General features: G+C 34.5%; 1 protein-coding gene across 2 annotated transcripts in view; it reads left to right on the top strand.

The window, feature by feature from the left end:
• Positions 1–18,449, top strand: part of CYB5R4 (cytochrome b5 reductase 4) — a 68,367-nt gene that overhangs the window by 24,071 nt on the left and 25,847 nt on the right. The window contains exons 4-11 of one of the 2 annotated variants that reach the window (XM_045508611.2): positions 1,541–1,622; positions 4,352–4,381; positions 6,341–6,370; positions 7,551–7,611; positions 9,018–9,075; positions 10,607–10,700; positions 12,535–12,567; positions 15,093–15,215. In XM_045508611.2, the coding sequence (XP_045364567.1) occupies positions 1,541–1,622; positions 4,352–4,381; positions 6,341–6,370; positions 7,551–7,611; positions 9,018–9,075; positions 10,607–10,700; positions 12,535–12,567; positions 15,093–15,215 (511 nt within the window). The remainder of the gene's footprint in view (positions 1–1,540; positions 1,623–4,351; positions 4,382–6,340; positions 6,371–7,550; positions 7,612–9,017; positions 9,076–10,606; positions 10,701–12,534; positions 12,568–15,092; positions 15,216–18,449) is intronic. The other variant, XM_010972867.3, reaches the window with a different exon arrangement.

Raw genomic sequence — 18,449 nt, 5'->3', positions numbered from 1 at the left:
TAATATTTTAATACCATCCTGATATCTTTACCTTCAGTACCAATTTAGATAACATGGCAGCTAGAGTAGTATTCTTAAAGACCATTGTCTTAGTACCTTGCTCTACCATTGAGTGTAATAAATTTAAAGTCATTACCCAGCATTTGAGGGCCTCAAAATACTGTATCATGGTAACTATTCTCAATATGCAACCTGCTTTGAGTGAATTTTTATTCTGTTATTATATAGATTTGAGTAAATCACTAGTTCCATGATTGACAAACTCCATACCTTTGCCTCCTTGAATATCTTTCTCCTTCATCCGTCTGTTAGAATGCTCCCCAACCCCATAGCCCCAGAGATGTGCTTGACACATTACTGGATACTCCATAAATATTTGATAAATAAAATTTCAATTTATATTAATTAGTGAGTGCCCATTTATAATTACATATATATATTTTACACATTTGCTATTTTGGTATATATTTATTTACTCAGGAATATACATAAAGATGCTGGTATCAGTATTTTTTTGACTTGATTATTTTAGTGATTATATAGTATTTTATTGAGTAATATATTATGATTTTCCTCCACTGGTCTTTCATAATTGGACATTTAGTTGCTCCCAATATTTTGCTAATATAAATATTGCTATGATGAATATTCTGGTGCCTGCATCTTTGTGTCTATATAAATATTTTCTCAAGTAAGTGAACTGCTAGGTGAAAGAGCTGCATGTTGTGAGGCTTTAATGTATATTGAGAAGGTGCCCTCCAGCAAGGCTGTTTAAATTTAATTCCCACCGCTAAGTCTGGCAACAAATCCTGTCAGTTGTTTTCCTTGAAGTGACAGTCTCACTTTGTTCATTTTGAAGAAAATTTCTATCGCATACTCGAGTCTGAATAACTAGTTTATTGGTCATTCTTTTTCTTTTGCATATAAACAGCCTTTCAAGAAAAAAAGCACAATGTAATATGCAAATCAAACAGTAGCCTAAGTGTTTTTCCTTCGGGCAACCATCTTTGAATCAGAAGTATTTTTGAGAACTTCCCATTTTGTCACACAGCATATAAAAAAGACCTGTAACCAAGGGTTGAGATTTAAGGAAATTAATTGGTTTTTCTACTTCAAGAAGGATATTCTTAAATGAAATCAACTTCCCCCACCCCTGTGGGTCTGTGGTAGTGAAGAATATAATGACTGAAACCTCTGCTTTGGCACTACTTTGTACTAAAATGCAAGCAATTTTACCCAACGTTGCGTTTTCAACATCAGTGCAAATGTCAACACAGTGAAAAAGGCAAGTGATGTCACAGTATTATTATGAAACTAAGGGTGTCAGGAACCTCAGAGGTGTGTAGACAGCACTTTGAGGACATTGTTTTGAACAATCCCTATGTATGCTGCTGTTTGTCACTCCCTTGTTGGCAAATTGAATCTGTTTCTTAGTTTTTCAGAGCAGTGTCATAATGTCTAGTTTTGATCAGAAGAAAATTAGAGCATCTCATGGAGTGAAGAGTCATGTTGCTTTTCTGTCTTTTTTATTCCACACCAGGTTCATCGTTGGGTCAACTATGAATCCATGCTGAAAGGATGCCTGGTTGGCAGGATGGCAGTTAAACCCGCTCTTCCTAAAGGTAAGTGGTGCCAGGGCGAAACTGGCACTGATGTGTGACATGCATGTACTGTCTCTTTTTTTTTTTGAGGTATAGTTGATTTACAATGTTGTGTTAGTTTCTGGTGTACAGCATAGTGATTCAGTTATACGTGTACATATCTATATTCTTTTTCCTTATCCTTTAACACGTGTACTGTCTTTTACGTGGATTTTGGCAAAAAAAGCTTAAATAAATCCCTAAACTGTTCTCATTTTTACTGGCCTCCTGGTCTAGCCACTGTAAAGGTTTTACTTTGGTTCTTCAGAATGGAACAATGACTTTTCTCTTGAAACATGTCAAAATTTTAAGATACGTTCATAGTGGGAAGAATAAGCATGATGGAAGTGAAGGAATTTTATTTACTCTATTTACTTTTCACTAGTCTTTTATTCTGTTGTTATACAGATTAGCTGGATCACTTGGTTCCAGTTAACTTTTAGACTAGTTTTTTAGAATTTAATTTTTTGAACATCTAGTACACTCATGAGACTCAAAAAATCAAAATATTTGCAGATACTAACTGATATATATATAGAATAAACAACAACTTCATGCTGTACAGCACAGGGAGCTGTATTTGATATCTTGTAGTAACTTACAGTGTAAAAGAATATGAAAACGAATATGTGTGTCTTCATGTATGACTGAAGCATTATGCTGTACCCCAGAAATTGACACAACATTGTAAACTGACTGTACTTCAATAAAAATACATATATATACCAAAAAAATGAGAAAATATAAAAAAATTATACAGTGAAATTTTCTCTCCCAGCTTTGTCTCCCTTTTGCCTTGAACCTTTCCGCTCCTTTCCCTTTTACCATAGAAAACCAAGTTCTGGTTTTTAAACTATATTTTAAAAAAACCATTTCTTCTTACCTTCCAAACTGCCGCTCTACACCTAGCATGGTGTTGGAGATCATCTCTTTCCTCCTGAGCTTTTTTCAGAAGACCACCTTTTGAAAAATTTATGGGCTTGCAGTAGGAGTAGCAGGGGTACTTTGCTTAATCCTTTACTATGGATGGGATGAAGTTGTTTCTTTTGAGCAACTCCTGATTTTGACATCCAAATTAGAAATAAGTTGGCCTGTGTGACCTGAGTCTTCTACTGTTTATTTTTAGTGAGATTTGTAATTCAAGGTCTTATTGCCAGACACATTTTTATTGTGTCCAGGTGTTTTTCTTCTGGCTATTTTCAATATTTTCTCTTTATCTTCGGCTTTTAGCTATTTGAATATGATGTGCCCCATGTGATTTTCTGTGTATTGATCATACTCCAATTTGCTAAGCTTTTTGATTGACAACTTTATGTCTTTCACCAAATTTGGAAAAATTTTTGACCAGTATTTCTTCAGATATTTTTCTGTTCCATTCTCCCGTTTCTTTCCTTCTGAAATTCCAAATAAACATACTCTAGACATTTTAATTTTATCTCATAGGTCCCTGTTCCAGACCAAAAACACACTAAAATTTTTTTAATAAGTCACATTTTTAAAATAGTCATATTTTCTAATGGCATGGCACAGTGTTAGAAATATTCCTTCTTAATTTCACATTGCTTTATCATGGTTTCTAATACTTCATTTTTTGTTTTCTTGCCCACTGTCTTGAGCAATTACTACCTATAAGGTGCTTAGAACCATAGATCAGTAGAATAAAGGTAGAAGGGGGTTAATTCTGCTGGTAAACTACTTCAAGTACAAGGAGTAATTCTGGGCCTTAAAGTTTAAGAGCTATATAAAATTTGAAGATGATTCAGAAGACAATTAGAAAGATGAATGAAGAAAAGTAAAAGATAAAGTTAGTTTAGAAATACAGAAATTATTAAATTTTACAGGGTTTAGGAAATGAGTATATGGCTTTTGATACAAAAACAGGAATTAGGCCTCAATTGTGTTATAAGGAGTTCTCTTTAGAGATGTGGAAGAATTTCTACAGAAAAAATGATTATTAAACATATTGTAGAGAACCAGGGAGTCTTCTGGCAAGACTAAGCAGTGGTGGGAACATAGAATGGTACACACTGGAGTTTGTGACTGAGACCCCTGGTCACAAGACTGAGCTCCTGACTGATGATTATGTGACATCCGCCTTTGGAGTCAAAAAGGAAGACAGGGTATGTAGCTGTGGATAAACATAAGACATTTAAATATAAATGTGCAGTGTTTGTCTTCCTAGAATGCTTTTTTCCAGGGCCTTCTGACAAATGCATACATATTTTCAAAATGTAGCTAAAACATTACTTCCTCAATGGAGTCCTTTCAATGCCTTCCAAGTAGTGATGCCCCCCTTCCCACCCCCATGCTTCCTTTACCACCATTCATATATCTCTTTTAAAGCATTTAGTGTATCATATTAAAAAGGACATATTGACATTTTCAGTTTAGTTTATTTCATTTTTTTGAGTAAGTAATACATTCACATGATTCAAGAATGACAAGTGCCATGGTCATACCTTTGTCTCCCATCTGCTCTTTTTCCCTCCTGTGTACACCCAAAGGTAACCATGTGATTGTGTATCCTTCCATATTATCTTTGTGTGTGTATAGACAAACTGAATATAAAGTCAGATTTCCTGTTTATCCAAATGGTTTCATATTATGTCAATATCCCTATTAAGATGGTAACAGAAATTTATTAAAAGAATGAGTATATTAGTAAAGCAGGTTTTTTGGTTTGTTTTGTTTTTTAACTTTCCTTATCCCAGGGGATCCTTCTGTGGTTCCATTCACCAGAGGTAAGCTAGAATGGAGTCAATTAAAAATTCTAACCCAGCCCTCTTACCTCAGAAGAATAGAGTGCTGATAGTTCACAGCTCCAGCCTTCTAAATGACTCTGACCTCTTCAGAAAGCACAGGCTCTTATCAGAGTAATGCTGTCTGACCAATGTTATGAGAAGATGTGAATTTTCTTGGCCGTGGAGCCAACCAAATGATGGAGTTAGTTATCAAGACATTTCTTGTTAGAGCAGGAAGGGTCTCATGTGACTCAGATGTAAATATGCTTAAAAGTAAAAAAAAAAAAAAAAAAAGGCTTTTTTCTTTCTATGGCTCAGTTTTTGAAGAGTTGCACAAGTAGACTAGTAGCATTTTAATGATATTTTAGATCTAAGTAGGTGTTCTCTTCCTATTGGTACTTCTTATATTAAAAAAGACTCAGGAAAAAAATGAATAATTTAGCAAGATCCAGAAAGTTCTGACGGATTCAAACAGACAGGAGGTAATCGTATGAGATGACATACTTTCTCCCTAGGAATAAATTACCTGGGGTAAGTTTTCAAAATCTGTGCTGCTCTTAGATAAAAACAAATTGTTTTCCATGATAAAGAGATTCATCAAACTGCCAACTGTGCTTGTACAGTGAAAATAGATTTAATTTACTTATGTTACTGTGAATTCGCTGTTTGTTCTAAGATAAAACAAATAATCACAACTACAGTAGCAAAGACAGATGAAACCGGATGAAAGTAAGTGAACAAGTGGGGACATCGGTGATCCCTTGCAAACTGTAATGATGAGATTTTTATCTGGCAGTGAGAAACAAAGCTGATTTTGAGGTCTAATTTAAATGATTTTTAGGGCTTGTGTTTTTTCAGAAAGTATTAACCCTCACAATGACATACCAAGAAAAATAGTGCTAAATTTCACGGAAGAAGTTTGATCTTGGCTTTGCTGCTGAAGAGGTGTGGATTTCATTCAAGTCCTGACCTCTGATTTTCAGTCTTAAATGAGGGGATTGGATGATAATTTGGTGTCTGTTGTTAAGATTCCTTTCAGCTATGAAATTATTTTGGTCAAATGGGGAAAATAAACAAAAAGGATGGTCATCTGTTCTCCTTAATCATGGTTATTTTATGACATGTGAGTGAAGTGGAAGTAATTATAGGATATCTGGTTAATTGAAAATCAGAACATGAAAAATTTGGAAGCTTTAAGTACTTTGGTTTCTTTTTCTGTTAAAACAAGGTGTTACCTTAACAAGTGATGTCTATAAATTTGCTACTTGGATATTTTGTGTTAGTTTGGCTTTTTTTTTTTTAAGCTCTGACAACTTGTTGAGGGTTTTATTTTGACATACAGTACAGCACTTTTGTGATCGAGACATAATATAGGTTTTTGAGCTGGCTGCCATCCTGAAAGAAAATACCTGTTAAATTTTTTCTGGCTTTTAACACTGATAAATGAATTGATATACAAGTGGAAGTCTTTACATATTTTCAGCATTTTGGCCATTTAAATTTAAAGTAACAATAATCATGTTAAGTGCTGACCTAGATGAAAGAGAAAGATAATCAGGCAACTTTCTTTGGGTTAACATATATGATTCATTTATAAAGTGTAATATAATAAATTTTGGATAGTTTTGACTCATTTAGAATATGATGACCTGGACAAAGCTTGGGTTTTTATGTGTTTACTAAAGAAATTAACCAAGATATTAGAAAAATAAGTTCAAAGAAGGAGGAAAAAGCCCAGTGAAGTGGGAGCCTGCAGAAATGGCCTGGCAGTCTTCAGAGATGAAATTAATTATTTGAGAAATAGGCCATCTGTTTATTAGCCTTATTTATCTTGTCAGGCCTTGGAAGAAAGCCCTTCAAGAGGAGGGCAGTTACCTTTAAATCAATAATGTTAACCACTGTTCTCTCTGATGTTACAGTTTTCTTATCTGACTTCTTTTTTTCTAAATCACTGTACAGACTATCGTGAGGAAAAGAAAATCTTGAATGGTAGTAAGTCATACATTTATAATACAAAATGAATCTCGTTCACATGATTATATATGTTGCCTCATGGAATTATCTGGGGTATTTAGATAGTTTTTATATGAAGGATGTCTTTACTTGCCTAAATTTAGAGCATTGGACAGAACTTTATAGATCCCCTACCCTGTGCTGTTGGAGAAACAGAAACATAATTGATGCAGTTATTTTCCAAAGTCTTTGAGCAGAAGTACTCTTTTTTTTTTTTCCTTCCCCAAACTAAATCTTACAGATCCAAAGAATACACTCTTATGGTGGAAGGAAAATACTTAATGCTTACAGAATCTCTGGAGATCTTCTACGTCTCAGAGTTTTCTAAAACAATTCACAAACCAGAGCATTAGTGGCCTTTGAAAATGCGACGTTGAAGGACACACACAAAAATGTCTAAAATGAAAAAAGACAGAATACCCCGTGTCAGTGAAGTAGTGGAGCAACAGGCCCCCCATACACTCCTGGTAAAAAGTGTAAATTGGTACAACCACTTTGGAAAACTGGTTAGCAGTATTTACCAAAGCAAAACATACACGTCCCATGCAGACGTGTGTTCTTTAAGAATGCGTGTGTACATGCACAAGAATATTTATTACGGCGCTATGCATAATAGCCAAAAACTGCCCAAAGTCCGTCACCAGGAGAATGAATAGATTCCAGTATGCGACATGTTCATACAGTGTAATAATAACTCAGTAATAAAAAGGGACCACTGCTAATGCATGCAACAGCATGGATAAAATCTCAGAAAGCTCCAGCCTTGATTTGTTGTTTACTAGAATCATGCTTATTTGACATTAACTGTTATGTCTATAAAGCCGGACCAAAAACGCCAGACCAAAAGAGTACATATTTTATGATTCTATTTTTATAAAGGTCAAATACAGACCTCATTATAATGTTAAAAACCTAATCATAATGTTAAAAGTCAGAATAGTGGTTACCTTTGGGGTAGGGGTGGTGATTGGAAGGGGTACTGGGAGGGTGCTGGCCCCAAGGGTATGTTTTACTTATGGAAAATCATTGAGCAATACATTTATAATTTGTGACCTCTTATCATATATCTATAAAAAGTTTACTGAAAAGATGGAAAAAGAGAGAAAAATGCTGCTTAGATAAACTGTAGCTGTTTTGGTTGTTTTTCTTTGCGAAGGCATGCTTCCCAAGAGCCAAGTGACAGATACACTTGCCAAAGAAGGTCCTAGTTCTCCGAGGTATGCATTCTTGTTTTACTTTTTTAAAGTTTAATCAGTTCTACACCAAAATATACACATTAAAAAAAATAAAAGATGGCTCCAAGTTTGATGTATTGCTTTTTATATTAATCATGCTTCTTTAACACAAGAACTGTAGTGCCTCATTTATCAAGCATTGCTGGAGAATGAACTGTTCTGTAAAGGTGAATTTTTAACAGGACTAAAGTTTAATCCATTTTAAACACCACAACTTTGAAAATAAATTATTCAAAAATATTTTTCTGATTGTAAAATACACATTCATGGTAGAAAACTTGGAAAGTAGAAATACAAAAGAAAGTGATAAAAATCAGTTGTAATCCCATCAACCCTAGACACATACTCTTAATACCTGATTCATGTAATACCTATTTCCATATTATTCTATTTTGATAGTATTGGTGTTGCAATATATCCTATGATCAATTTCCTGTGTTATGAAATATCCTGCAAAAGCATTTTGTCTGCATTCCATCATGTGATCATACCATAGTGTATTCAGCTATTCTGTTTTTTGTATATTCAGCTATTCTGTTTTTTGTATATCTAGTTTGTTTGATCAGTTTTTAATGGAAATCCTTCAGAATGTCTTGCGCACTTGTCTTAGTAAGTTAAACAATCAATCCGTGTATATTTCTGTTAGTGGTATCCCAGATGCCCATAGGCTACGTGTGTTAATGTGTAGTTCTTTCTCTTGTCACCTTTCCCCTAATCACGACTCTGTAACAAGCAGCACCCTGCTGCACTTTTTATATCTGTTACATTATTTCATATCCAATTTTAAGTTAAAGGCCTCAGGATACCTCCTCCTAGGATTCACACTGGGTACTTGTATGCAGGTAATAAATTGAAAAACAGTTACCAGTTTGATCACTAGCTATTACAAACCAGAAGACCTAGTTATTCCCTAAGTTTTTACCGTTGCCCATTAAACATCCTTGGTGAATTAATTTCTTGAGTAATATATTTGTGATGGGGAAGAGTGAAGGTGATGAGCATGTAGATTTTGTCATACTCCTTCAGAAAACATGTTGTGTTGTGTTATTGCTCTGGAAAAAGAAATTTTAGATATGTAACCTTTATAAGGTGTCTTGTCAAGAATATCGTTTGTTTCTCTACAAGTTGGAATACATGAAAGTATACGTATTTTAAACTTAGAAATAATTGCCAGTTTTAATGGTAACACCACTGATTATTTAGGAAAAATGTTAACCTAGAGAAGTAAATTTCTTGCTGTAGATTTTAAGCTATATATTTTAAATCATATATTTATTTTGTCATATTTTGTATTTTTAATTGTATACATTTAAAAATTTTATTTAATGATTTAATATGTGTTAATGCACAAATTATTCATTCTTTTTTTTTTTTTTACTTTTTTACAGCTATGACTGGTTCCAGACAGACTCTTTAGTCACCATTGTCATATATACTAAACAGAAGGTAAACATGTCTTTAAAATCAGAAGGAAAACAGAAGTAAATAATAAATTTAGCTACATGCAGGTACTTTTCTAAGCACTCTCCTTGTATTAACTTACTTACAGCAACTCTTTGAGGTCCATCCTTTCATTATCCCTGTTTTACAGATGAGGAAACAGAGATTAATTTACTCAGAGTTACACAGTAAGGAATAGGTCTAGTAATTTGAACCCAGGCAGGCTGGCTCCATAGGATATGCTCTTAACAACCATGCTATAGCATCTTAGGAAGAAAATAGACTAGGAAGTATTTTATATGCTTTTCTGTAATTTTTTTTTAAAGCATGGATAACAGAAGTGAGAGTCCCAGTTTAACTTCACCATAAGAACTAATTTCCTGCACATAAATAGGGATTTGTGACAAGAAAGACTGTACTACTGTGGCTTAGTGTGCTTAAACCACTAATGGGATTCAGATGCCCTCTGGAAACTACAATTAAGGAGTTAATTCATTCGCTAAGTATTTATTAAACACCTGCTTCATTTTCAACACTTCCATAGAATTCAAAGATCTAATTATGGGCCACATTCATAGAAACTTAGCTCTCACCAGGCTTACAGTCCAGCTGCAAAGTCAGATAAATATGCAGGCAACTTACACCTCCAGACAACATCCTCCAGCAAACTGGCAAGGTTCCCACACCTGAGGACCCATGTAGATTTAGAGGCAAGTTCTGGCCGCTAGGAATTTCTGAGCATTCATGCTACTTCTGTGGGAGCAGAACCATACCTGAGCCAGCGAGTTCCCCCTATTCTTGCAGCAGGATTTGATTGTTCTCCCGGGGCAACCAGCCTCTGCCTGAAAGAACCAAGGGGGCCAGAGGCACTGCTGGTCCCGCCTTCTGCTCCTCCTTGTTATTGTCTCCTCAGTAGGAGAGGGTGGGGTCTACTCCCATTGGTGGTATCAGGAGGCACAGAGGATGGATGACTAAAGAGAGGGGGAGGATTTCTACATGGAATAATGTGTTCAGTGTATGGTCTAAATGATAGGTACCAAATAGCTGGCCCCAAAGCTATGTAGAAATTCTGTGAAAATTTGTTAGTGAATTTATTTTTTTTGACAAGCTGAGCTTAAGAGGCTGTGTTATTTGCCCTGTGCCATATAAAAGTGGAAAGATTAAAATGAACACAAACAGCTTGGCTTCTTGTCTGATTCTAATTGTTTTTCCACATTATTAATGTGAGAAATACTTATTGAGCACCTACTAGGTGCCAAGCAATTCTGAAGACAGTTCTTTATGCTTAGAGCTTAGAGACACGTGGGTAAGGTAGACATGAAGCACAGACAAGTGTGTAGTTAAAATTGTGATGTATGTTTTAAAGGAGGAGAACTGGGTTGTATGAGAAAGGGAAAAACAGGAGTGCTGTGTGTGCACATTGTCAGGTCTGTAAAGCAGTGCCGTGTGAGTTTGCACTGATCATCTTAGAAATACAGTGATAGAAGTTTGAAAAAGGTTTACTTTTTGATCTTTCTCTTCTCGATTTCTGTTTAAGGATATCAGTTTAGACTCAGTAATAGTTGACCTTCGGGATGATTCCTTGAGAGCAGAAACATTTATCAAGGACTATTCCTATCTGATACATACTGGTAAGTACCTTATTCTGTATTAATGGGAGCACCTTTTGTTTCCTTGAAGTATAGTAGTAACTGGTGTAGTCTTGGTAACTATGATATTTTATCTGGTATTGTCACTTTAATTTGTTATTCTTGTTCAGTTTTTTCTGTTATTTCTTTATACTAATGAAAGTGCTTGCAAATGGCAATACATCCTCCCCTTTTGCAAGTTTAAGCAACTGGATGCGATCAAAATCAGTATTGATATGAAATAATTTGTTGGCTCAGCTTTCTAAGACTCTGTTACCTAACACCTAACAAACCAGCCTCCGGAGGCCTGCCTGTCACACGCTCCCACGGAGCAGCCGTCACCAGACACCGCTACGTTGGCCTGTTTCTCACAGCTCTGCCATAGGATGTCAGAGGCTACGCCAAAGCCCCCTGGGCTGTGAGGCTGCACTGTGCCCCTCCGCTGCTGGCCCTTCCTGGCCACAGATCACCCATGCAGTTCACTTCTGCTGTTTAGAGAGATTACAGATCCTTCAAGAGAAAGAAACACTAAAATCTGGAATCAAAGGTAGCAGATTCTTAATCCAGTTCTCACCCGTAATGACTAAGATTTCATCCTTTCTTCTTTTTAAGAAGGTAATGTTATTCTACTAGAAGGCAGAAATGAAATAAAATAAAAACAAGAAGAAAATGGTGATTTAAGCATTCATTCTCATGTAAAGAACATTTCATTTACTTTTGAAAAACAGCGACTGAAGCTCTCCGGACCTCAGCTGACTCGCGATTCTGCTCACGGCTTTACTACATTAATGAAGAGCCTTTAGTCCTGAATTTGATTGGAGTTGATAAATGTTTTTCCTTCACTTTTTTCCCCCATTCATTAGATTAATCAACCTCAAATATTAAACCTTTCTTCCAGAAATATGTCCTTTCCTGTTTTTTGCTAGCGTAAGATCTTATATTGCCCCTTAGGGAGAGTTTTAACCGAAAACTCAGATGTCTAGAAAAGTATACATTATTCATTAGCTCTGTCATGACTTTTCTTTAATGAAGACCTCTGTGCCAGCATTTATTATGTCTCAGATACTTCATGGCTAGTTTTATTCACACCATAGCTAACTGTATCTAGCACACGTATAAAAACCCAAAATTCCACAGTCAAAAATGTGAAACTCTTCTTACTAACAGTAGATCAGTAGGGCTAAAATAATGCAAAACTGTAAGTTCCAGATAACCATATTAACACCGTGAAACTTAAAGCAGATGTATGTAAAAATACTTCTTGCATCTCCGTCTTCTGGAATGTAAGTTCCATGAGGGCAGGAATGTTTCTCTTTTACTAACTGCAGTACCTGTAGCACCCGAGAAAGTGCACGACACACGTAGACTCTCAGCGATTTTTTTCAATAGCTGAATGAACATTCAACTTAGCAGACAGTAAGAAAGGAAAAACTGGGCTGGACTCAGGCCTGGCCTGTGTTCACACGCACACCTGCACACATGTGCTTCATGTGCTGCCTCTCTCCCTGCCCTGCTCCTGTCTTGGTTTGTAGGCTTGTCAGTCTGGGGCCATGCTTAGACCAGTATGGGCCCCCACTTGTGAGCAACTGAGTAGTTACTCTTTGAGTAATAGAGAAATGGAAAAATTGAAGAAATATATAATAATTAGTTATGAAATAATTTGTCTCAAAATATTGTATGCGACATTTTGGCTGTGTTCAGTTTCTGTCTTTTGGTCTCTCAGGGTATGTTAGATTTGAAATAGGGTGTAAAAGAACCATTTAAATGATCTTATATGGTGTTGGTAGACCATATGAATTGAATGAAGTTGGATTTTAACTGAATTTTTTTTCTCCAGGCCTAAGCCATGAGATTCAGGAAGATTTTTCTGGTAAGCTACCAAAAAATAATGTATGTACCTACATACATACACACACACACATACATACATACACACATGGGAAGAGAGAGAAAGGGTTTGAAAAAAACAGCATTTTATCTTATTTTTCTTCTATGTATTTTCCTGTTGCAGAACAAAGATATAATGTTTTCTATATAAACAAATACATTAATTTTTTTAATTGAAATACCGTCAGTTACAATGTATCAATTTCTGATGTACAGCACAATGTCCCAGTCATGCATATACATACATATCAAATACATTCATTTTTAAATACACTCTTCTCCCTCTGGTTTCAGTTCCCCACACCCCTTTTTTCTTTCCCCTGTTCATGTCTTGTGCTTTCCTTTTCCTCTCCTTAGAAAAACGTCCTGTCTCCATTCTTCTTTCCTGCCCTCCTCCTGACGTGCAGCTTGTAGAAATATACTGACCATAGTTTTCTTAGATGTCTGTATTTAAATGTTTAATATTGACAGTGCACATTAACTTATGGATATTGCTGTGTGTGAGTGCACAGTGCAGATTTTACACAGCTGTTTAACAACAGAAGCCTCATTAGAAAATGGTGGCTTCTTGTGTTTTTGTTTTTTGTTTTTCTTTAGCTTTATTGAAGTATAATTGACAAAATTATAATTAAAGATTTAAAATGTACAATGTGATGATTTGATAAAGGTATATACATTGTGAAGATTCCCACAATCAAATTAATTAACACATCCATCACTTCACAGATTTACCTTTGTGTTTGTATGTGTGTGTGTGAAAACACAAGTTCTGTTGTCTTAACAAATTTCAGTTATACAAGACAGTGTAATCAGCTGTAGTCACCATGTTATACTTTAGATCCTTAGACATTTTTCACCTTGTAGCTGAAAGTTTGTACCCTTTTGTCAACTTCTCCCTATTTCCCCCACCCCCCCAACTCCTGTCACTATTTTGCTACTCTCTGTTTCTTTTTTTTCTTTTTCAGTTTTATTAGGTAAAATTATTACAGTTCGACTGCACATACACATTATATTGCATGTAAATACATATATACAGTATACTGCACTTTTTTTAGTTTACATATATGTACTGATTATTGTTTCCAAGAACAGATTAGAACTTTATCTTTTCAAACTTACATACTTATCAAAGGAATAAAACCAACTACAAAATAAGAATCAACATTATGCAGTAATCCAGTCATAACGGGCAGTCAAATGTGCTTTCACATATTCAAGAAGTCAGTCGTCTTAGTTATAAGTAGTAAGTAGTTCACTTGTGTCCTTATTATTGTTATTTTTTAGATTCCTCATATAAATGATGTCATATGGCATTTTGCTTTCTCCTTCCTACCCACTTCACTCAGAATGACAATCTTCAGGTCTATTCATATCGCTGCATGCTACTCTCTGTTTCTATGAGTTTGACTTTTTAAAAAAATTCCACATACAAGTGATACCATGCAGTATATGTATTCTCTGTCTTACTTACTTTTACTTAGTATAATGCCTTCTAGATGCATCATATGTTGCAAATGGCAGGATTTCCTACTTTTTAAAGGCTAAATAATATTCCATTTAAAACAAGTTTCTTGTTTTAAAGTACTGTCATAGTACCTTACACTGGTTCTGTGCCTTCACTTTTCTGTATAACACAGTAAGTTCTATAAATTGTATAAATTAAACTCGTTAAGGTCAAGAACTTTTTAATGTTTGTTAAGTTTCAAATCAGTGTTCATTGAATTGAATTCATTTGACTAATCTGTCTTTCAGAGTTGTTTAATTGCCACTAAATTATATGTTTATAGTGAAGAACAGATTGTTTCTAAAGACAAAAAGAAATATACTTTAGATCTTTAAAAGCACATTCAATTCATAAAATTTAATCAGAATATTAAAGTTTATTTTATAGAATATTCAAGTTTATTTTATTATGAATTATTATTATTTTGTTATTATAATAAACTATTTTATATTCTAAACTATTTTGATCATTCAAAATAAAAAGATAATCCAAGAGATTTTTAATTATCAAAAATTGACATGAGCTTTATAGGGACTTATTCTCCTTGAGCTGTTTCTGTTTATGAGGCTCAGTGTTGGTTTAGTGAATTCACTGATAAGAACCCCCCAGATCCCAAAAAATGTTAAAAGGGTATAAATTAAATTTGCTTTTGTTGGATTCATTCATGGCTAATTTGTATATTTAAGTTTTTTTAAGCTATGTGTTAATTAGTTGCCATGACTATTTGAGCTTGTATGAAAATGCATTATGTATCAGTTTGGCTCTTGATAAATTAATTTGAAAGAAGTTAGTCTGAATCTAAAATAAATTAAACTGGATTTAACATCATATAAGGCATAAACAATTTTCATGAACATGTACACAAAATTTTATTTATCTCACTAATAATCAGTGTCATTAGTATCAGATTGGGACATTTGGGTTGTTTGAGAAAGGTTGGTTTAAAAATAAAATCTTATATTTAAAGTATCAGTGACTGCAAATTGAATTTATCTTCTTTTCAGTGCGGGTTGTTGAGAATGTGGGAAAAATAGAGATTGTCGTAAAGAAAAAAGAAAATGCTTCTTGGAAATGCCTTGGTCATCCCCTGGAGGATCATAACTCATTTATTCCAAAGAAAGATACAGGTATGCTGTGCTGTTATTTTAAGTCCTGGTTCATGAAAATGTCATGTTAGTGGCTCAGTTATACCAGAGTTTGGAAGGCCACTTCGAATGAGCCAAAGGTCCTTGTATCTCCTTCTAAGGAGTTGAAAAGGGACACTGTATCTGTTACCCTCTTTTTGTTTTTTTTAATAGAGGTTAAATTTCTGACTCTACTATCTAATGATTGGCATAAGAAAGTCATTAGGTAATGATCCCTACGTGGAACAACCCACTGTGCTTAAACTGGTCAGCCATTCACCCCTTCACATTCTTTTTTATAAAAGCTGCAAAAACAAGTTAAGTATATTCCTTGTTTGCATGTCTAATTTTTTTCTGTTAAAGAAGGCACATTTATTGTCTCTCTGCTTATCTAAGCCAGTTTCTGAGTTTACTCCTGAAGGATGATACCATTCATTTCCTTTTTCCCTTTATTTTTTAAAGCTTTCTATGTAAGCATAGCATATTTATAGGAAAATATGTATATTACAAGTGTTCTACTTGATGAATTTTCAAAGAGTGAACACACGCTATATTTGCTCTTTGGGAGTTGGTAGGATTTGCTTCTTGTTCCAAATATTTTGAAATTTGACAGTTCGATATGCCTTAATGGGGGTCTGTTTTCATTTTTTGTGCTGGATGTTCATCCTTTTTGCTAATCTTCCCATTATGGAAACTTAAGATCCTTGGGTCTGAGCAATATTAATTTTTCTTCCCTTCATGGTCTGTTTTTACCTTCTAGAAATATTCTTATTTTAAGCCTTCTTGACAACTTCTCTTTTTTTCTCTCTTTATTTTCAATTTTGTCCTTTTGGTCTACTTTTTGGGAGATTTCTAGATTTCTTTAGCTGTGTCTTCCAGCTCTGCTGTTGAGTTTCTCATTTCTACTCTCATATTTTTAACTTTAAAAAACTCTTTTGATTTTTATCCCTTTGTTTTAGCATCCTGTTATTACTAGCTTCCTTTATCTTTTTAAGTATAACTGATAGTATTTTAGAGTTTTTATCTCCCTGTATAACCTGTATTTCTGCAGTTTGTTTCTTTGTTTTGGTCTGCCTTTCGTATTAGATGCTTTCTTTGTTTTTTGTTTGTTTGTTTTTTATTGAAGTATAGTTGATTTACAATGTTGTGTTAATTTCTGGTGTACAGCATAGTGATTCATTTATACATAAATATATGTGTATTCCTTTTCATATTTTTTCATTATAGGCCATTACGAAGTATTGAATATAGTTCCCTGTTCTATACAGTAGAACCTTGTTGTTTATCTATTTTATATATAGTATCTATGAATCCCAAGCTCCCAGTTTAACCCTTCTCACCCCCTGCCCCCTCCCTGGTAACCATAAGTTTGTTTTCTGTGTCTGTCAGCCTGTCTCTGTTTTGTAAATAAGTTCATCTATGTCTTTTTTTTTTTTTTGAGATTCAACATATAAGTGATATAATAATATGATATTTTCCTTTTTCTTTGTGGATTATTTCATGTAGTATGATGATCTCCAGGTCCATCCACATTGCTGCAAATGGCATTATTTTTTATGGCTAAGTAGTATTTTATTGTGTGTGTGTGTGTGTGTGTGTATACCACTACATATCTTGGCCATTGTAAATAGTGCTGATATGAACATTGGGACAAACCCACTGCCAACATTATACTCAACAGTGAAAAGTTGAAAGCCTTCTCACTAAAATCTGGAACAAGACAAGGAGGCCCACTCTCACCACTTCAGTTCAACAGAGTATTGAAAGTCCCAGCCATAGCGATCAGACAAAAGAAATAAAAGGGATCCAAATTAGAGGAGAAGAGGTAAAATTGTCACTATATGCAGATGACATGATACTATATATAAAAAACCCTAAGGGCTCCACACAAAAACTACTTGCATGGATAAACAAATTTGGCAATGTAGCAGGATACAAGATTAACATACAAAAATCTGTTGCATTTCTTTACACTAACAATGAAATATCAGAAAAAGAAAATTTTAAAAATCCCTTTTAATATTGCATCCAAAAAAAACTACTTAGGAATAAACCTGACTAAAGGAGATAAAAGACTTATATGCAGAGAGCTATAAAACATTGATTAAGGAAATTAAAGATGATGTAAAGAAATAAAAAGATATGCTATGCTCTTGGATTGGAAGAATTAATATTGTAAAAATAGCCATACCACCCAAAGCAATCTACAGATTTAACGTGATACCTATCAAATTACCCAGGACATTTTTCACAGAATTAGACCAAATAACCTTAAAATTTATATGGAATCACAAAAGACCCAGAACTGCCAAAGCAATACTGAAGAAAAAGAATGAAGCTAGAGGAATAACCCTCCCAGACTTCAGACAATACTACAGAGCTGTAGTAATCAAAACAGCATGGTATTGGCACAAAAACAGACATGGATCAACAGAAGAGAATAGAGAGCCCAGAAATAAACCCACAGACTTACAGTCAATTAATCTTTGACAAGGAAGGCAAGAATATACAATGGAGTAAAGACAGTCTCTTCAGCAAGTGGTGTTGGGAAAACTGAACAGGTGCATGTAAATCAATGAAATTAGAACACTCCTCACCATACACAAAAATAAACTCAAAGTGACTTAAAGACTTAAACATAAGACAAGACATCATGAACCTCCTAGAAGAGAACATAGGCAAAACACTTCTGATACAAATCGTAGCAGTGTTCTCCTAGGACAATCTACTGAGGCAACAGAAGTGGTTTTATCTTTCCCTGCATCCTGATTCCAGAGATACTTGGTCCTGCCAATTTCTGAGCCTTAAAGGGATCTTGTGTTACATGGGTTGATTCTTGGCTTTTTGTACGACAGCTAGCTGAGGATTCAACTTTACTGAGTCAGTTACCAGTCATTTCTTTGCCTTGTCAGCTCCCGAAGTTTTGTTGCTTTTTTATTATTTCTGTTTTTTTTTTTTTTTCCTATCCTTAAAGGCTGTCCCTTAAGAAACAGCCAAACACACACACAAAAAAACTTTGCTGTTATTTTAGGGAGACATGAGAAAGAACTAACTGCATCTTTTCAGTTTGCCATCTTTAAATATTTAAAATTGTAAAAAATATATTTGGAGATAATATTTTAATTTTCAGAAAAGTATCAGGCAGCCTTGTTTTGAGTACACATTATATGCAGAATGTTATTTTAGGTACTGTGGTACGAAACATAAAAGGCATCAGATATTATTTTCCCAGGTGGA

Source organism: Camelus bactrianus, chromosome 8, assembly GCF_048773025.1.
Source record: "Camelus bactrianus isolate YW-2024 breed Bactrian camel chromosome 8, ASM4877302v1, whole genome shotgun sequence".
In the NCBI taxonomy this organism is placed as follows: Eukaryota; Metazoa; Chordata; class Mammalia; order Artiodactyla; family Camelidae; genus Camelus; species Camelus bactrianus.
Note: the sequence above shows the minus strand (reverse complement) of the source record. Positions and strands in the feature narration are given on the sequence as shown.